Raw genomic sequence first — 16,128 nt, 5'->3', positions numbered from 1 at the left:
TGGCAGTCGTACAGAAGAGGCAGCCACGAGCACCTCGGACCGATGAGAGGAGGTGGAGGGCGGAGGAGTGCACTTGGTTTAGGGAGACTATTGTATTACAAAGGCAGCTAATATGGACTTGTCTGGGTGAGACAGGCTCAGGTTTTGTTGTTCCATACACTTAGCACTATGGTTATGTCACGGCACATCACTATATATAGAGTTATCAGTGTGAACGGACACCATGGAGCGGGGCACGGATGAAAACAACACCCCTATGAATCCAGCGTCTGCTCCATTACCTACGCTAATAACGCTGACAGCTGAGCGGAGATGACCCCAGCCCCCTGTTTCCCCTCTCCTGTGCAGATGGCCATTAAAAGGAGAAAGTGTCCCCTTTTCAGTAGAGAAGGTATTTAGAGCTTTTCCTAATGACTATTTTTTTTCCTGTGTTTTTGGCCCAAATTGGCTTTGAGGTGATTACAGGCTGGATTGAATTTAACCCCATTCTACTTGTTAAAAAGTGACCAATTCTTCAGAAGCTGTATAAAACCAAGAGATCACCGTTAGTGTTGTTACGACTAACCTTGATGCAAAAGTTTTTCCATACGCCTCTTCAGTCAAATGTATTTTCTTTATTCAATTCGGTTCCATTTTAGTTTCTTTGTTTTGCAAAATGCAGCCACTCCTTGACCACCTCATCTTTCTACCAAATTTTCATCACGATGAGTTTTGTTTTCTCCGCATTTTAGAGATCCCGAAAACAAATGAATGTAACAGAAACCCTTTTGAGGAGTCTGATGAAACCTGTGATCATGTTGAATACAAAGCAATGGCATATCAGAGAAGTAAGACATCAGACAATAACCCAATCACCTATCCTCCTGTTATCTTAAGCTGTCTCAATTCCACTATTATGGGGAAACTGTGTGCTTGTACGGCTGACAGACATAAAATAACCAGTAGGGGGGTTTGTTTTCTACCCTCACAGTGTGCTCCGTGCCTGCCTTTGCGAGAGAAAGGACTAATGCTGGCATGGTACTGTATTAGGCACCCCCAGTAGAATAGTGGGTGAGCAGATCGCAAAGATGAATACAAAATACACACCTACACACTCTCAGCTCGTCTCTCTCCTTTGCAAATACACCGAAGCATCAAAATCACAAATCACATGCTTCTGATTGTTTATGCACAAACAGTGGGTCCCTGATAGAATTTCCTGCCGGTCCTGATAGAATTGCCCACCGTGTTTAAATTCACCTGCGCCTAGAAGCGTGTCCCAAACAGAGAGGCGGTTTGGTTCCAGATCAATGAGTCTCTCTCCCAGTGAAGACAACAGATAATGCAGTGTAATGAAAGAGCCGCCAAACGAGCTGAATAAATGAATGAATAAAGGAACGTGAGACTGGAATTCAGACGCTTACTTACTGCAGGCAAGAAAACCTGTTTTCCAATTGTCTGTTCTCTACAAATTATTCTGCCTGCATACAAATGACAACCGAAAGTGAAGACGTTTTGAAAATGTGGAGGTTAGTCTTACACCAGCACTCTTTGTTTAAGAATCTTGTCAAAGAAAATCAGAAATTTGGAATAATTTTGTGAAACACAATGTGATCAAATTAAATATCCATTTTTTCAGTTGATTTGACGTCATTAAATGTATGAAAGTATTTTACCAAATGTTGTATTCAGATCTCAGTCATCTGAACAGACTACTTAAGTGAAAAGGCACGATAAACAAACAAACAAAATAATGTACAGTAGCAATGTGGAGATTTTTCAAAAACTGTGGAATAATAGTTGGAATTTTAAACAGTTTGAATAAAATCTGTTTTGGTATTTTTAATATTTCAATAATCTGTTTATTTCCACTACTTCAAATGACCTCCATATAGAGTGGTTTGAAGTGGAGAGATTCTGCTCCACAAGCATGCACACGTACTATTTTATACCATTCACATGCATGGGGAAATGAAGGTGATGGGTTTATAAATGCACAACACTGGGGATGCAGTTGATGGTCAAAATATTAAAATAATTCCACCTATTTGGTGATGTGATCCAGATACTTGTGAGCCTGAATGAGACAGGGTCAAATATTTTATTACATATATCACATCAGTCCTGAGATTGTGATTCACCTTTTTAAAAAAGTATGAAAAAGTATGAAATCTTTTCAAAATGATCAAATACTTGTGAAATTAGGGGAATTTTCCGTTAATGGTTTGCATATTGTATCGATGATGGTCACAAAAATTAATCATTCACGCTAACATTTAAATCGCACACCTAAAAGCCAAATTGATTTATTGTATGCTACAACGTAGAGAAACATATCTACAAAGATATTACACAAGGACTGCTTTAGTGACTTTGTTCCAGAAGTGCAACAGAGACCATAATGAATGAAAAAAAGAGTTATCTCCTACCCAGCATGTGGTTGGCCACATGGACTTGGATGTCCCATTCACTGTAGAACACCATCTGACATTTGATGCACTGGTAGGTCTTCTTCTGAAAATAAGACCAAAAGGAAAGGGATTATAAACAACATAGCAATACAAAACACATTGTGAATGTCAGCATGTTTTAATTAACTTGTCAACTTAATTCAATCCAATACTAAATAACAATACCTCTTCAGTTTGCGAGGGACTGGCTCTGGGCATGGGGGACACCTGTGGGGTCTTGAGCTGCCCGCCGTTGCTGTCCCCAGCCTGTTCCCGATGCACTGTCTGGACATGGTTTTGCAACTCTGCCTCAGACTCAAACTTCACATTACAGCTGGTACATCGTGTCTTGGCAGCAGATAATGAGGATGTAGAAGAGGATGAAGATGACGAAGAGACAGTTTTGCCTTTCCCATCTCCAGGGCTGAGCCTCTCCGCCTGGATCCATGCGGCTGTAGTTGTTGCTGGGGTGGTGGCTCCACCATGCTGCTGCTGTTGCCTTCCTCCGTTCATCGTTGGACTGGAGCTCTTGGAGCCAGCTGCTGTTACGCAGTATGCACAGAGTCCGTAAGGCAGTCCGTTGATGTCCAGCTTCACCAGGTCTTGCTTGGACCGGAAATCCTTCAGGCAAGAGGCGCACTTGAAAGGTTTTTGGATATGGTGTTGCTGCTGGTGATGAGAGATGATATTGCTGCGGCCCACGGGTTGGTGGTTGCCGGACATAGTGCCTGTCTTTTGCATGTGGAAGGTACCATGGATCTTGAGCTCCAATGTAGAGGTCACTGTCTGCATGCACACCACACAGCGGAAACCTGTCAGGGAGTTCCTCAGGTCAGGGTGCATCTGGCAATGCTCCAGGAAGTCGTCCTCACTATGCAGTGGCATCTTACAAATGCGGCAGCTGCCAGTGTCCAGACTCTTGCTATGGGTGACCTTGTGCTCAGTAAGGGTGAGCAAGGAAGGGAACCTCTCCCCACAGATGGGGCACATATAGTGTTTGACAGGCCCAAGGTGGGTCTGCATATGTTCCCTCAGCCCAGGCTCAGAGAAGAAGGTGCGGGAGCAGACATTGCACTTGTGGGTGCCCTTTATCATGTCAGCTTTCCTTTTCATCAAGGCGCTCTCACCAGGGCGTATATTGTGGTCCCTCAACTGGTGGTTAGTGAGGAGTGAATCCATGGTGTAAGATGCCCCACAGATGTCGCACCCAAACAAGGGATCTGCAGTGTCCACCTCTTCCTCACTTCCATCATGGTTGTTATGCGGCTCCACCACGGATCCTACTGCTACCACTGAACCATGGCTGTTGGTTAGGAGACCATGTAGCTCAGCATCTTCTTTAGGCTGGCCATCCACACCACTTCCAGTAGAACCATTAGCACCACAGTTCTGTGCCTTTCCCTCAAACACACAGTGTTTCTCCCTCAAATGCTTCTCCAAAAGGACAATGGCATGGAAGGCCTTACTGCAGAAGCGGCAGTTAAACTTCTTGCTGTGGGTAGTGATGTGGCACTGCAGCTCCACCTCTGTGCCGAAGGACTCCCCACAAAAAATACAGCGGTGGGCACGGCCCTGGTTTTCCAGATGGCTGTGTTTGACATGTAGCTGTAGGTCAGTCTCATGCCTGAAGTCCCAGTTGCAGGAGGTGCAGCGATACACCTTTTTCTCATTGCTGTGCTTTACGGCCAGGTGGAGCTGAGTAGACACCTTTGAGTCAAACACCTCCTGACACAAAGTGCAACGAAAGAACACAAAGGTGTGCATGTCGAGTAGGTGCTTCTGTAGGTCATCCACTGAAGTGAACTGCTTGTCACAGCTCTCACAGATGTAATACGTGGAGGTAATAGTGAAGTGAATCGTCACATGCTTCAATAGGGACTCCTGGTTGGGGAACTCTTTGTTGCACTGTGGGCAGGTGAGTTGAGGCTGCATGCCATCCAGATGAGTTTTTAGGTGCGTCTGGAAAAGGTCTAGACTGGTATACTTGGCTCCACACTGGTTACATATGAACTCACCGGTAGAACGTGAGGCTGAGCCTCCTGGTTTAAGCATGGTTTGTTCCACAGATATTGGTGAAGAGGGGCTGAGAGTGTGCAGGGATTTCTTTCCATTGTTGATGTAGTTCAGTGCCAGTGGAATGTTCTTGTGATTCTCCTTGATGTGCTTGTTGAGCTTCAGAACACTGTTGAATATTGGGGAATTGGTGCAGTATGAACAGGAGTACACCTCTACTATAGACTCCTTGGGAGTTACAGCCAGGGGGGAGTCAAAGCGCAGGCTTCCCCCATCACAGTGAGTCTGACGAACATGCTCCTCCAAGGTAGTCTCCGTCAAGAACCCCATGAAGCATTGGGGGCAGAAGAAGGCATTGCTCTCCTTTGCCACAGGACTGGGAAAGCCATGGGAGCAGCGAATGTGTTCCTGTAAGCCATTGAGGTCATTCATTACCTCAGGGCAGAAGTTACACTGAAGGAGGGCATCAGGCAAGCTGGCTAACAGTGCAGCATGGTCTTCTGCATTGTGGACCTGCTTAAGATGTTCATTTAGATTTAGTAAAGAGGGCAGAACCTCCAAACAAAACTGACAAGTATGAGCCTGCTCTGGCTTGTCCAGATGCATGGTTCGCAGGTGAATTTGAAGCACAGCCAAACTAGAGAACACATGCTTGTTGCAGTAGATGCAACTGTAGGAGACTTTAGGCTGTTTGGAGGAACGTCCTCCCATATCCAATGTGTTTTGAGCCGCCCTCTTTCTCCTCCCCCTTGTCTTGGGCACAGGTGGCGCCGTCTCCACCATTGTGGAGCTGTCGACAGAGAGGTTGGAGTCAGGAGTGGTGCTAGAGACAGAGGTGTAGCCCACGGTCAGCAAAGAAGGGCTGTTGCTATGGTTACTAGATTCGGGGAGCTGGTGGATGTCCATGTGAGCATAGAGGTCCTCGACAGACAGAAAGTGCTCAGAGCAGATAGCACAGGAGTGGCCCTTCCTGTCTCGGCTGTGGGCCTGGTCAATGTGGGTCAGCAGGGTTCCCTCATCACTGAAGGGCTCATGGCAGTAAATGCACTGCAGGGTGGCACCCAGGCCTCCATCCTCTGATGGAGAGCACTCAGGGTGGCACTCCGCGATGTGCCTCTGGAGCTCCTCGGGGACATCGAAGCCCTCCTCACAACGGCTGCATTTGCGAGTTTCTTTCAGCTTCCATTCATCAGCTCTAGAAAGGCTTGAACTGCTGCCGTCTTTGCCCCTTTCGTGTACTTGCATGTGGCCATGGAGAGAGCTGGAGGAAAGGAAGCCTCGGCGGCACACAGGGCACTTGTGGGGTTTGTTAGAGGCGTGAGTTTTCATGTGGATTTTGAGGTGATCACTGCGGGAAAAGGCAGAGTCACACTCTCCACAGTGGTACTTCTTATCACCGGTGTGTAGCTTCACGTGCCGATCTCGACTGCGCTTGTGCTTAAACAAGCGACTGCAAAAGGTACAGTTGAAAGGGAGTTTATCCCCGTGGCTCTGTTCGTGGCGCTTGAGGAAGCTTAAGCGGCTGAAGGACTTGTCACAGAACTGGCATGGGTATGGCAGGCCAGGGCCCCCTTCGTCCTCGCCAAAATCGTAGTCCTCGCAGTGTCCTGGAGAAGCCTGATCCTTACTGGAAGGAGATGATGCTGGCCAAGAACACGATGGGTCATCTTCAAGATCACCACCGTCTGGATAGAAAGACAGAAAGAGGGAAGAAGAGAGAAAGGAAGGTATCGGGGGTATTTCAGAGGGAAAAAGATGGAGAGAGAAGGAGAGAGTGAGTAAGAGAGGTGTTTTGTAAGACTGTATTAGCAAGTCATTTGTCTCACTCTTTTGAATAGAAAAGATCTGCTGCCATGCTGTTATTTGTCATAGTAATAATATGGTTGTGGTGTATGAATTTAGAATTCTTTGCAACTTAGACAATCTTTTCTTCAGCGGAAACAATACCTCTCCCTAGGTGTTATCTAAAAAGTTACACTTAAATATGCAATTTAAAGTATAATTAGAGAAGAGAATAAGTGGAAATACTTTCACCACAATTAACCTTGTATGTGGCCATGTAATGGCTTAGCCCACTGTGACTCAAAACCCCAATCTCTCTGACATTTAAAGCCAACACAGGACAATGGGTGTACTTTAGGATGTAAACCCGGCATGAGGTAAATTAGAACATTTCTATTATTCTCTGAACAATTACTCGAATATTTTTAAAACACAAGAGCCCTTGAAATGACCTTAAGACAAGAGGGGGGAAAAAGCAGGGAAAAGCAGTTCTCAAGAGTGAAAGAAAAGATTAAATGTGCAATTTAGACCACAGATATGCATAGCCTTTAGGAAGCCTCGGCTGCAAAACAGATGATTTTCATGAAACATGGGTCTTTCAGAACATCAGTCAATAGATATCAGATTAAAGAATATGCATTATTATCATATTTGTCTGTGGGGTCTGCGCTAAGCTGTGAGGCAACTGATACAGGATGGATGAATGTGCCATGTGCTGATGCAGAGGGGGACAAGGAGGGGACAGGGAAACGGATATAGTGGAAGACAACCGAGTGGCCAACTATCTCACTCAAGGACAAGCAGGTGCAGAGAATGACGAGGGAACACCAGACAACTGACAATGCAGCCCCCATTTGTTTTACAAACACTTTAATGTGTCCCTTTACAAATCGCTTCTATGCCAACATTCCATTCCCCTGGTTCACTGTACAGCGATATGAATGGAAAACACGGGACACCACTTTCCACAAGTTCAAAAGGTTACAGACCACTTGTTCCCGCTGCAGAATTCTAAGTGCTGTGAACTTCCTTACCTAAATAAAACAAAGTAATCCCAAACCCTTCAGAAAAAAAAAAAAAACTGTGTCAAAAGGCCAAAACTTGGAATGGGAAAAACAAGAGGAAACTGCAAAGATTTATGAGTGGGGCGAAGGAAAAGCACAAGCTCTTTCCAGGATCCAACCTCTGTTCTCTCCTTCAGCTGACACATCTTAGTCTCTCTCTCTCCCCTTACTGTTGTTTTTGTTGGGCGATCTGCCCTTTGTCAGGATATCATGCCCTCTTTGAGCACTTACCCCCATCAGGGCCTATCTTCAGGAAACAGATGGGGTCGGAGGCCATTCCCTTGCCCCTCCAAACTGCTGAAAGCAGCACATTGAGAGCCCACCTCCACATCGTGGCCCTCCCGGAAACCTCCCACCCCTGGCAAGGCGCCCACTCTGCACACACATCTCACTCAAGGAGCGAACCTTGCCTGATTTACTTGCTTTATCTCTCAAACATGTCTCAATGTTTTCTCTCTCTCTCTCTCTGGTGTGAGGGAGGATGGGTGACTCAGTGCTATGCCCTCCTCCACAGAGGGGGCGGATCTGCCCTCACTCATACTGCCTCCCAGGGTATAGGAGGAGAAGACAGTGCAAGAAGAATGACCCCAGCCGATGCCTTACAGTCAAACATATTGGCTTGGAGAGAATAGTATAAAACAAACAAATAAATGGGGCCGTATACAAGGCTAAATTAAATTCTACTGTCTTAAATGAGGATGTCTTTGCCTTAAGACATTACTAAGCTGTCAGGACAACTTCCTTGCATTTTTTTTGTTTGCTTACTGGATGTAGATTATTTATTTAGTGCCTTAGCTTCAATAACACATACATACATAAAGCCGTATCTGTAGGGGACATGTGGGAGTCGAAAAGCATTGCTTGAGTTCAGCTATCAGCTAACATGCTTAGATGGGCAAATGGCTATGTTGATATTAGGTTTTTGAAATATTACAGAGGCTGCTGTATACTAAAATAACACCATCAAATTAATATTACAGAGTAATGATGTAATCAATTGGTCTCCAAGTTACACCTATTAACACTATTCAAGGTGTCATCATACTAGGGGATGCACTGATCGAGATTTGTCAGTTCCAATACCGATACCATAGCCTTTGGGTACCGATTGGATACCAGTGTTTAATTAATAAGCTGAATGCCTTAATGTGTGGATGTGACTGGGATCGTTCTTTTATGTGTAAGGCACAACATCAGGCATGACGTAAACATTGCTTTCCTAACTTTGCAAAACTGAATGTAACAAGTAAATACATAGATATAAACTTAAAGAATTGTTATTTAATATTTATATCATATTTTGTCCACCAGCAACTTGATATTAAATATTCAAAATAAACAGAAATTATGATTATGAGTGTTAATCTTTTTGTCCTACTGTTATGGCCATCAAAATGCTCTAAAATCTACTTTAGAGTATTCAATGCTGAAACTGTACATTTTGAGTACAAATGACCTTCATAGTGAGACTTACTATAGTTTTACACTTTCTCACACACACACAGACACACACACACTCAGTGACATACACACAGAAAGCAAGGGTGCACACACTGCACACTCACTCACAGTAGCAAACTATGTGCAGACATACATGTACACATAGAATACACAGATACAAGCGCAATGGCCGAAACAAGTGTGTGAACAACTGTAGATGAAAGACCAATCTTCCTCAGGAGACCCCAAGAGGAAACAGAGAGAGAGAGAGAGACTTGTTTTTTTCCCCCTTCTTCACCCAGACAAGAAATGCCCAGGCCTCAGCAGCAGCCTGAGTAAATAAAAGAGCGGGCCTTACTTCCCTGTCTCTCGGGCCGGGGGCCTGTGCACGCCAGCACTCTCTGTGCTGCTGCCAAAGGGGATGCTGGGGCCTGAAAAACTACACCCTGCAGCTGAAGGGCTGTCTTTGTTGGTCTGCCAAGGCCTTCCTGAGCATCCTCCAGCCAACAGCCTGTCACGTCCTGGGAGGAAGACCTCCATCTTAAGGCCTGTCCCTCTCTGGGAGTTCTGTCCCTACCCCCCTCCCTCTTGCTCTTTTTAAATGCCTTCTATATGGAACAAAACAACCTCATTTGGAGAGCTCCTATAGGGGATGGCAAAAAAATGTGCCATAGCCATATTTACGAGTAAGATATAAATCCAGCCTCAAGCTGCAGTAGACAAAAACTTTTTAAGAATAAAATAAAAAAGTGTTGCCTGACAAGTTCAATGTATCAAGGAATGATACAGTAAATAAACAGCTCTATACAAATGAGTGTTTCTTTTTTTTGCAAATGTAACCACTAAAAATCCCCCCTTCACACGCAGGTCTCAGTTTCCTCTCAGCCAGTCTGAACTACTCTTTGTGCACCACTTCCTCTATGTTCATTTATAGCACCGTTTCCCAGAGTAAATACTCCTGTTCAAATAAGATCGTTAATGCTGGGAACAGGCCATTGCTGTATGCGGCGGCACAGCTTTCAAAACCCCCGAAGAATGTTTTGATTTATGCAATTGATGTATTTGAGAATTAGCAAGATATATGAATATATTTTTAGGAGAGTAAGTCATTAATTTTCCTGATGACATTGTTTCCCTTTGGACTATAATACATATGGCGGAAAATACTGTCTCTAAATTTGAAATGCTAAATAATATGATTAATTTGAAAAGAATGATTCCAATTAAATTCTTTGCATACAAAAATATATGTGAGAGTTTGGTAATGGAATTAGAGAAAAGCCTAACGCCTATTATGTATTTATGCCAGGAATGAAAGAGACAGACAAAAAAACATATAATTAATTATCATGTTAGATGTTTTTATTTATTTAACCTTTATTTAGCCAGGATAAGGATGAGATTTTGAATCTCATTTTCAAGGGGGTCCTTGAAAAAAAATGTATTAGGGCTGAAGTTCGGATGTTTGGTTTTACATTTGGTGGAGAAAATCCTCAATCTGTTCAAATAATTTTGACAGAAAAGACCATTACAAATCTATAAGCAGTGCTCAGCAAAGTCATTCTGCTCCTCTCAAACCCAGACACACCTGTCTTGTCGTTTTGAAATGTTGCGATTTCTTTCCAAAACCGCCTGCGCTACACATTGATGTATTTTCAGAATTTTCATAGTGGCTGATTAGGTGTAAAACTATAGATTCCTAAGATGTTCTGTGAAGTTATTTCACTTGGATGACAATAATGATGACTGTCCTGAGACGCCCCGTCTTTCTCTGTATTGTGAAGCACTTTGTAATCCATTAAGTACAATGATAACATCAGTGAATAAAGTTTGGTTACATGATTACTTATCTACTTACTTTTTTTTAATCAGAGAATTTAACATTTGTTAGCAGGTCTTGCCTCAAGTCCACTCTTAAACATAAAAGAGGCATTTGTGATTTTATTGTTTTTTAACCCAGTACACCCACCTAAAACCTTTCAGGGACCATGGTTTGGGAATAACCTACTGCTGGCGCCCGGACCTTCGTGTCTGAGGTCTTGGAAGCAGTTCAAGATGGCTTATCACTGCCTGACAGCAACAGAGTACACCTCTCCTATTTAGGAAGCCAAACTCTTATCCAGGTCCAGGACCTTATCTTATCAGAAAAGTGTTTTTCGCTATCACTCATCTGCCACTTCTATTGCAAGCCAGACTTTGTTCAAAAGCCATTCTAGTGAAGCAAAGCATGGCCATGCTTTCGTCCACCAAACCTCATCTTCCCGTGTGTTGTACCAGAGATCTGTACGTAGTGGTTGTCATAAGAGATGTGTTTGTGTGAGTGTATTTGCGGCACGTTGGGGATTGGGGATTCAATGAATAAACAAAAAGCTGACAACTTGTCTGATGTAACACCATGACCCCACTTCATATTCAGAGAGGGAATCTTTTTTACAGTTACTGGGAAAAGTAGTGAGCCTCTCCCGCGAGACAATGCATGTGTCATCTCGACGCTTTTCCTGTTCTGATGCCCAAATAGCAATGTGTGTCTGAACAACACACTATCATGTACGGCCTTGTCTGTGACACAATCACTTAAGATCTAATAGAGGAGGTGGTGAGAGATCTTTTTTTTTTTTTTACATTAGCTAAGCCTCCAATCTTCCTGACTGAGAGAGAGACGGGTGGTCGATTTTTTTTTTTTGGGACTAATTCCAGTCAGGTGAACACAATCACTCTGTTGACTCAGGACCCAGAGCTCAGAGGACACAGAGCTGTTGGAAGAGGCCCAGGGCCGGGCTTTACTCACAGTAGTCCTGTTTTAAGACATCAAATCCAGTCAAAATGAAACACTGAGAATTCCCAGTAGCTGTCAACGAAAGTGCCAGGTGGCTAGACGTGGCTTTTTGCCCCGTGCAGCTGATCAACACACACAAATACGCAAGTACCAGTAGAGGTATTTAAAATGTGCAGTTATTTAATATTAGACAGTCAACCTCAGATATAGTATGTCTATGCGTGTGTGTGCTGTGTGTATGCTTGGCCTGTCTCCCTCTTTTCCTCTTTTTTTCCTTTTTAGCAAACACAATATGTTTTTTACACATCACAGAGAAATGTCAGGTCCCCCCCCCCCCGCTTGCTACAGATCAATCAAATCCACTATGCTACAGGATGAGAAGGTGGGGTTGTGTGAGACGACTGCGAGGAGCAGCGAACAAGGATGCTATCTTTTACCGAACAGGGTGGAAAAACACTAGATGAAATGAGGATTCACTTCCTGGGGTTTCATCAGTGCCATAGTGGCTCTGGCCTAACATTATGTACACAACGCAACTTCCACAAACACACACACGCTGAGGAGAAATGCATACCCGCCCCCAAAAGACAGCAGTCAATGGGGATTTTTTTTTCCACACAGGGCCTGACACAAAGAGCTGGAACATCAAGCGCTGTCCTGACTCTGTGGTCTGGGCATCCATTATTCTGGCCCTCATGGCTCCGTCTCTCAACCATGGGGAAGCGGCAAACTGTCAACTACTTTGTCCACATTACCCACGTCCCCCAGCTCAGACAGGAGCACTTGGTCACTGTCCCAGAAATCACAGCGCCCCAGTGGCGTCCCAGGAAAGTTAGACAAATGGAAGGCCAGAGGAGGAAAAGTAGGGCGGCCAGTCATCCTTTACTATCGGCTTTTTTTTTTTTTTTTCTTCTTTCTTTCCTTCATAGTGAGACACGGTGAAAAGTGAAATTCCATTACTTATCGCAGAGAAGTGTCCCTTCTACACCGATGTCTCTCCACCAACATGGACGAACCGAAATCAATACTAATGATGACAATCAATAATAATGTTTCTTGAGGTAATGCCTCTGAAATGACAGATGATGTTTGTGCTCCGCTTCAATTTTTTTCCTGTGAAAATCTGCATTAAGTAACAATCCATAACCGCAGTGTTTGAACTCTGAAAGCATGCCAGAGAAGACTTACTGCTGGGTCACATATTTCTTATCCTCCAGAATAACTGCATACTATAACATTGAGGACACAGAGGTCAGCGGCACGCTTGAGCACAACATGAATGCCAGATAACCTTTAAAGATGCTGTTAGTAGTATTTGACTGCTTTAGAAATACTAGTGCAGTGCCTGTGCACAACATGCCCGTGAACGGAACAAGCCAAATGTTTTTCCTGCATTCTCAATAACCGCTCATACAAACAACTTCACTACCTTGTTGCCATCCGCCATAAAGCCAAACTTCACCCTCGACAATGCGCTTTGTTTGGTCGTCAGTGATACTGATAGGATGGTAAATTAAAAGTTTGCTTGTAATGTTATCTAGCATCCATGTAGCATTAGCAGGCTGTTTCCAGCTTACAGCAGCAAAACTAATACAACTTCTACTTCTTCTTTTTCTTCTGCACAAAAGTTTGCCTTCAGGGCTTTCTGCCAGAAAGCTCCTTCGATTTAGGCAACACACCTACTTGGTTAGGTTAAGGAAAAGATCATGGTTTGGCAGACAGCCCTGAAGGCAAAATTCTCCCATATCTTCCATTTTATTCAAATATTTTTTCTTCTTCTTCTCCAGAGTTAATTTGGCAGTTTACAAACCAACTTAAAAGGTGTATTACCGTCACCTACTGGACTGGAGCATGGAGCAGTAGATTGCACTGTTCGTCGGTTTATTAAGTATATTCAGATTGAACATGTTCAAATTGCTCCAAATTTGACACTGCAGGTCCTTGGGTCCCCAGCAAATACACCCGCCAAGTGTGAAGTAGATCTAATGAACGATTCTCAAGTTATGCAAACATAGCCCACAGACAGCAGAGATTCCTTGCTTTATAGATTTATCAACATTTCATTTTGACGTAGGCTTAGCCTAAAAATGCTAATTCATTCAACTTGTGCAGAGGTTGTCTTTTATCATTAAGTTTGTCACTGCTTGCTGTGTGTTGCGTTTCGTTTGTAGAGAAACCAATGTTAAATCAGGGCAGAGCAAAGTAACAGTTAACAAGAAATTAATTTGCCGAAAGTGCTTCATTTTGCTGCTTTCAAAATCAAATCTTTTTTTCAAAAGAGAAAAAGACGGAAAAGAAAAAGGGAGACATTTAATAACACAATTATCCAAGAAAGGTGACTTTGGGGTTGATAATAGTTTCCTATTCAGAGTGCAGTGGGTGGGCTTGAGGGCTAACGTTGATGTCTTGTTTCATTTGAGTTTGACTTGAATTGAAGTGTTTGAAATATTAAAAGGGATTCACACTGGAACAACAATACACTTCACAGCATGCATGTTATTATCCCTGTGATGCTTGATATTGTGTTTTTACATTTCAAATAAATGTATATTAACTGACTATCACTGTGGCACATCTTGGTGAAGTGGAATAACTTACTGTAAATGGTCAGTATGCTAAACAGTATTTACACATTTAAAACAGGCAGCCGTTCTAAGCTTTGGCAACGAGCAATAACACCTAAAGCTATGACGCAATGCAAGATGGTCAGAGGATGTGCTTCGGATGTAGGTGGAGCAGTGTGTGGGAGAGCGGTGGCGGCTATGGTGTCATCTCCTGTGGAACGGAGCTGCGGGTGGTGCGGAGAGGAAGGACAGTTGACCACTTCAGGTAGGCTAAAGCACAAACAGGAAGGAGGCTGTTCCCCAGGTCTTGGCTGGACCAGCAGCCACAGTGAGCCTCCCAGGGGGAGAAAGGAGGATGGCAATCTGTCCCCCAGCATGCCCCTTCACCGCCTGCCTCACTGCACTGGCTCTAAGGGAGTGCTGGGCCAGGCGGGACTGGGCTGGGCTGGGCTTTAATCAGCAGGGGAGCCTCTCTGTGCAAGTGTGTGTGTGTGTGTGTGTTGCTCCCTCAACACTGCGGCAGACCAGGCGCAGGACCCAGTGGACAGTCAGTCAGTCAGCCAGTGTGAGGGATGCTGCAGCACTGTGCTGTACTGTGCTACGACCCTATTAATATTTCCTCACTGCGCAAGAGTTTACTTGGATGCCCTTTTATTTTCCCCCACTCTTAGTTACCCACGGAAAATATGATTTATGTCATCAGCTTGGAGAAGAAGAAAAAATGTGTTGTGCGTACAGAAATATGCTGAGTTACTGTATGGTTGCTTCATTAAAATAGGGTTTGCTCTGCAAGTTTCAAGAGGCGCTATCCATTACTTAAAACCACGCACAGCACACACTGAATTCGGAAAATAGGGTCTAATTCATTTTAATCAAACCATCTCATAGTGACCCATAAAACTTCAGCTATGCTGCTAACAATTATTTCACTTTTTGAGGAGTAACTTCAGAAACTTGGATCTACGTTTCAGTAAATGACCATAAAAAAAGTCTTACATCAACACCAGCTTTGTTTTCTTGCAGAGGACGCCGAATATCACATGCATATCGACAAGCAACCTGAGATGCATGTGCTAGCTTTAGCATTCATCAGAAAAGCCTGACCCTGCCTCTTGATCCACGACCTTTGGTTCCCCTGATTAATACACTGTGGCTCCATTTGATATCTCCTCAACGCCATCCCAGCTTGTCAGTGGTAAAACAACTGGAGACAGCCCAGGAGGGAGAAGAAAACACGCATCTTGGCGAGGAGAGCGGGAGGGGAAGAAAAACAAGCATCAACTCAAGCAAGACGATGTATTTTCATGCATCCCTGTCTTAAATGTCAAGATTTCTTAACCCTCAGTGGCTGCAGCGCTGACACCTCTCCAAGGTTCAACAGAAACCGCATTCATTAATAATTAGCTTAGCTGTGAGAACAGGGAGTGAGACCAAGAATGAAAGAGCCAGCGAGACGGCTAAAATTTAAACTTCTGTTCTTTCCCGAGAGAATCGAATTTCACCACAAGTTGTTTTTTCCCCCATTCTTCTTCATTTCTTGTTTTCCTGGTTTGTTGGCCCGAGTCCCGCAGGCGGCCCACGAACGAGCGATGCAGACGTCGCATCAGCCTCACTACTCCCTCCTCTCCTTAATCACGGCTCTAATACCCTCCAGATGAATAAACATCTTCATCCCCTCTCCGTTAAAGCCAGAAGGCTCCTCCGCTCTCGAATCCAAGAAAAGGGGAAAGAAAGAAATGCAGAGTTGAAGAAGGAGCACGGGAAAAAGGGATGACAGATGGAAGGGTGGATCAATGTCGAAATGAACCAACAGCAAAGTAACAAAGCCACGGCAAGATTTTCTGGTGCTTCCCACATTTCCTCTGATCTATTCCCCCCTTGACACAATTATCACAGTCCTCCTAATTATTTTTTTCTTCTTTAACAGATTTCTAATGGCAGGCCGTGTTTTTTTACGATCACGTTTGTAAAGTGGAGGTTTTGCGAGCTGTTGCGCAACCTTGTCGCCTCAGACTGTGTCCACAGACTGCACAGGAAGGGGGAAGGCGGGGGGGGGGGGG

The 16,128-nt window shown here is 44.1% G+C and overlaps 1 protein-coding gene across 8 annotated transcripts in view; it reads right to left on the bottom strand.

Moving 5' to 3' along the window:
* The window catches only part of LOC116387637 (zinc finger protein 521), a 96,885-nt gene that overhangs the window by 43,815 nt on the left and 36,942 nt on the right, over positions 1-16,128 (bottom strand). For 5 of the 8 annotated variants that reach the window (XM_031854902.1, XM_031854905.1, XM_031854907.1 and 2 more), the window contains exons 4-6: positions 2,616-6,127; positions 2,409-2,493; positions 2,024-2,056 (exon numbers count right to left, since the gene is read on the bottom strand). In XM_031854902.1, the coding sequence (XP_031710762.1) occupies positions 2,024-2,056; positions 2,409-2,493; positions 2,616-6,127 (3,630 nt within the window). The remainder of the gene's footprint in view (positions 1-2,023; positions 2,057-2,408; positions 2,494-2,615; positions 6,128-16,128) is intronic. The other 3 variants (XM_031854898.1, XM_031854903.1, XM_031854904.1) reach the window with 1 other exon arrangement.

The sequence above is a fragment of the Anarrhichthys ocellatus genome, unplaced genomic scaffold, assembly GCF_004355925.1.
Source record: "Anarrhichthys ocellatus isolate YVR2014 unplaced genomic scaffold, GSC_Weel_1.0 scaffold15, whole genome shotgun sequence".
Taxonomy (NCBI): Eukaryota; Metazoa; Chordata; class Actinopteri; order Perciformes; family Anarhichadidae; genus Anarrhichthys; species Anarrhichthys ocellatus.
The sequence above is the reverse complement of the archived record's forward strand: the minus strand, read 5'-3'. Positions and strand labels throughout refer to the sequence as shown.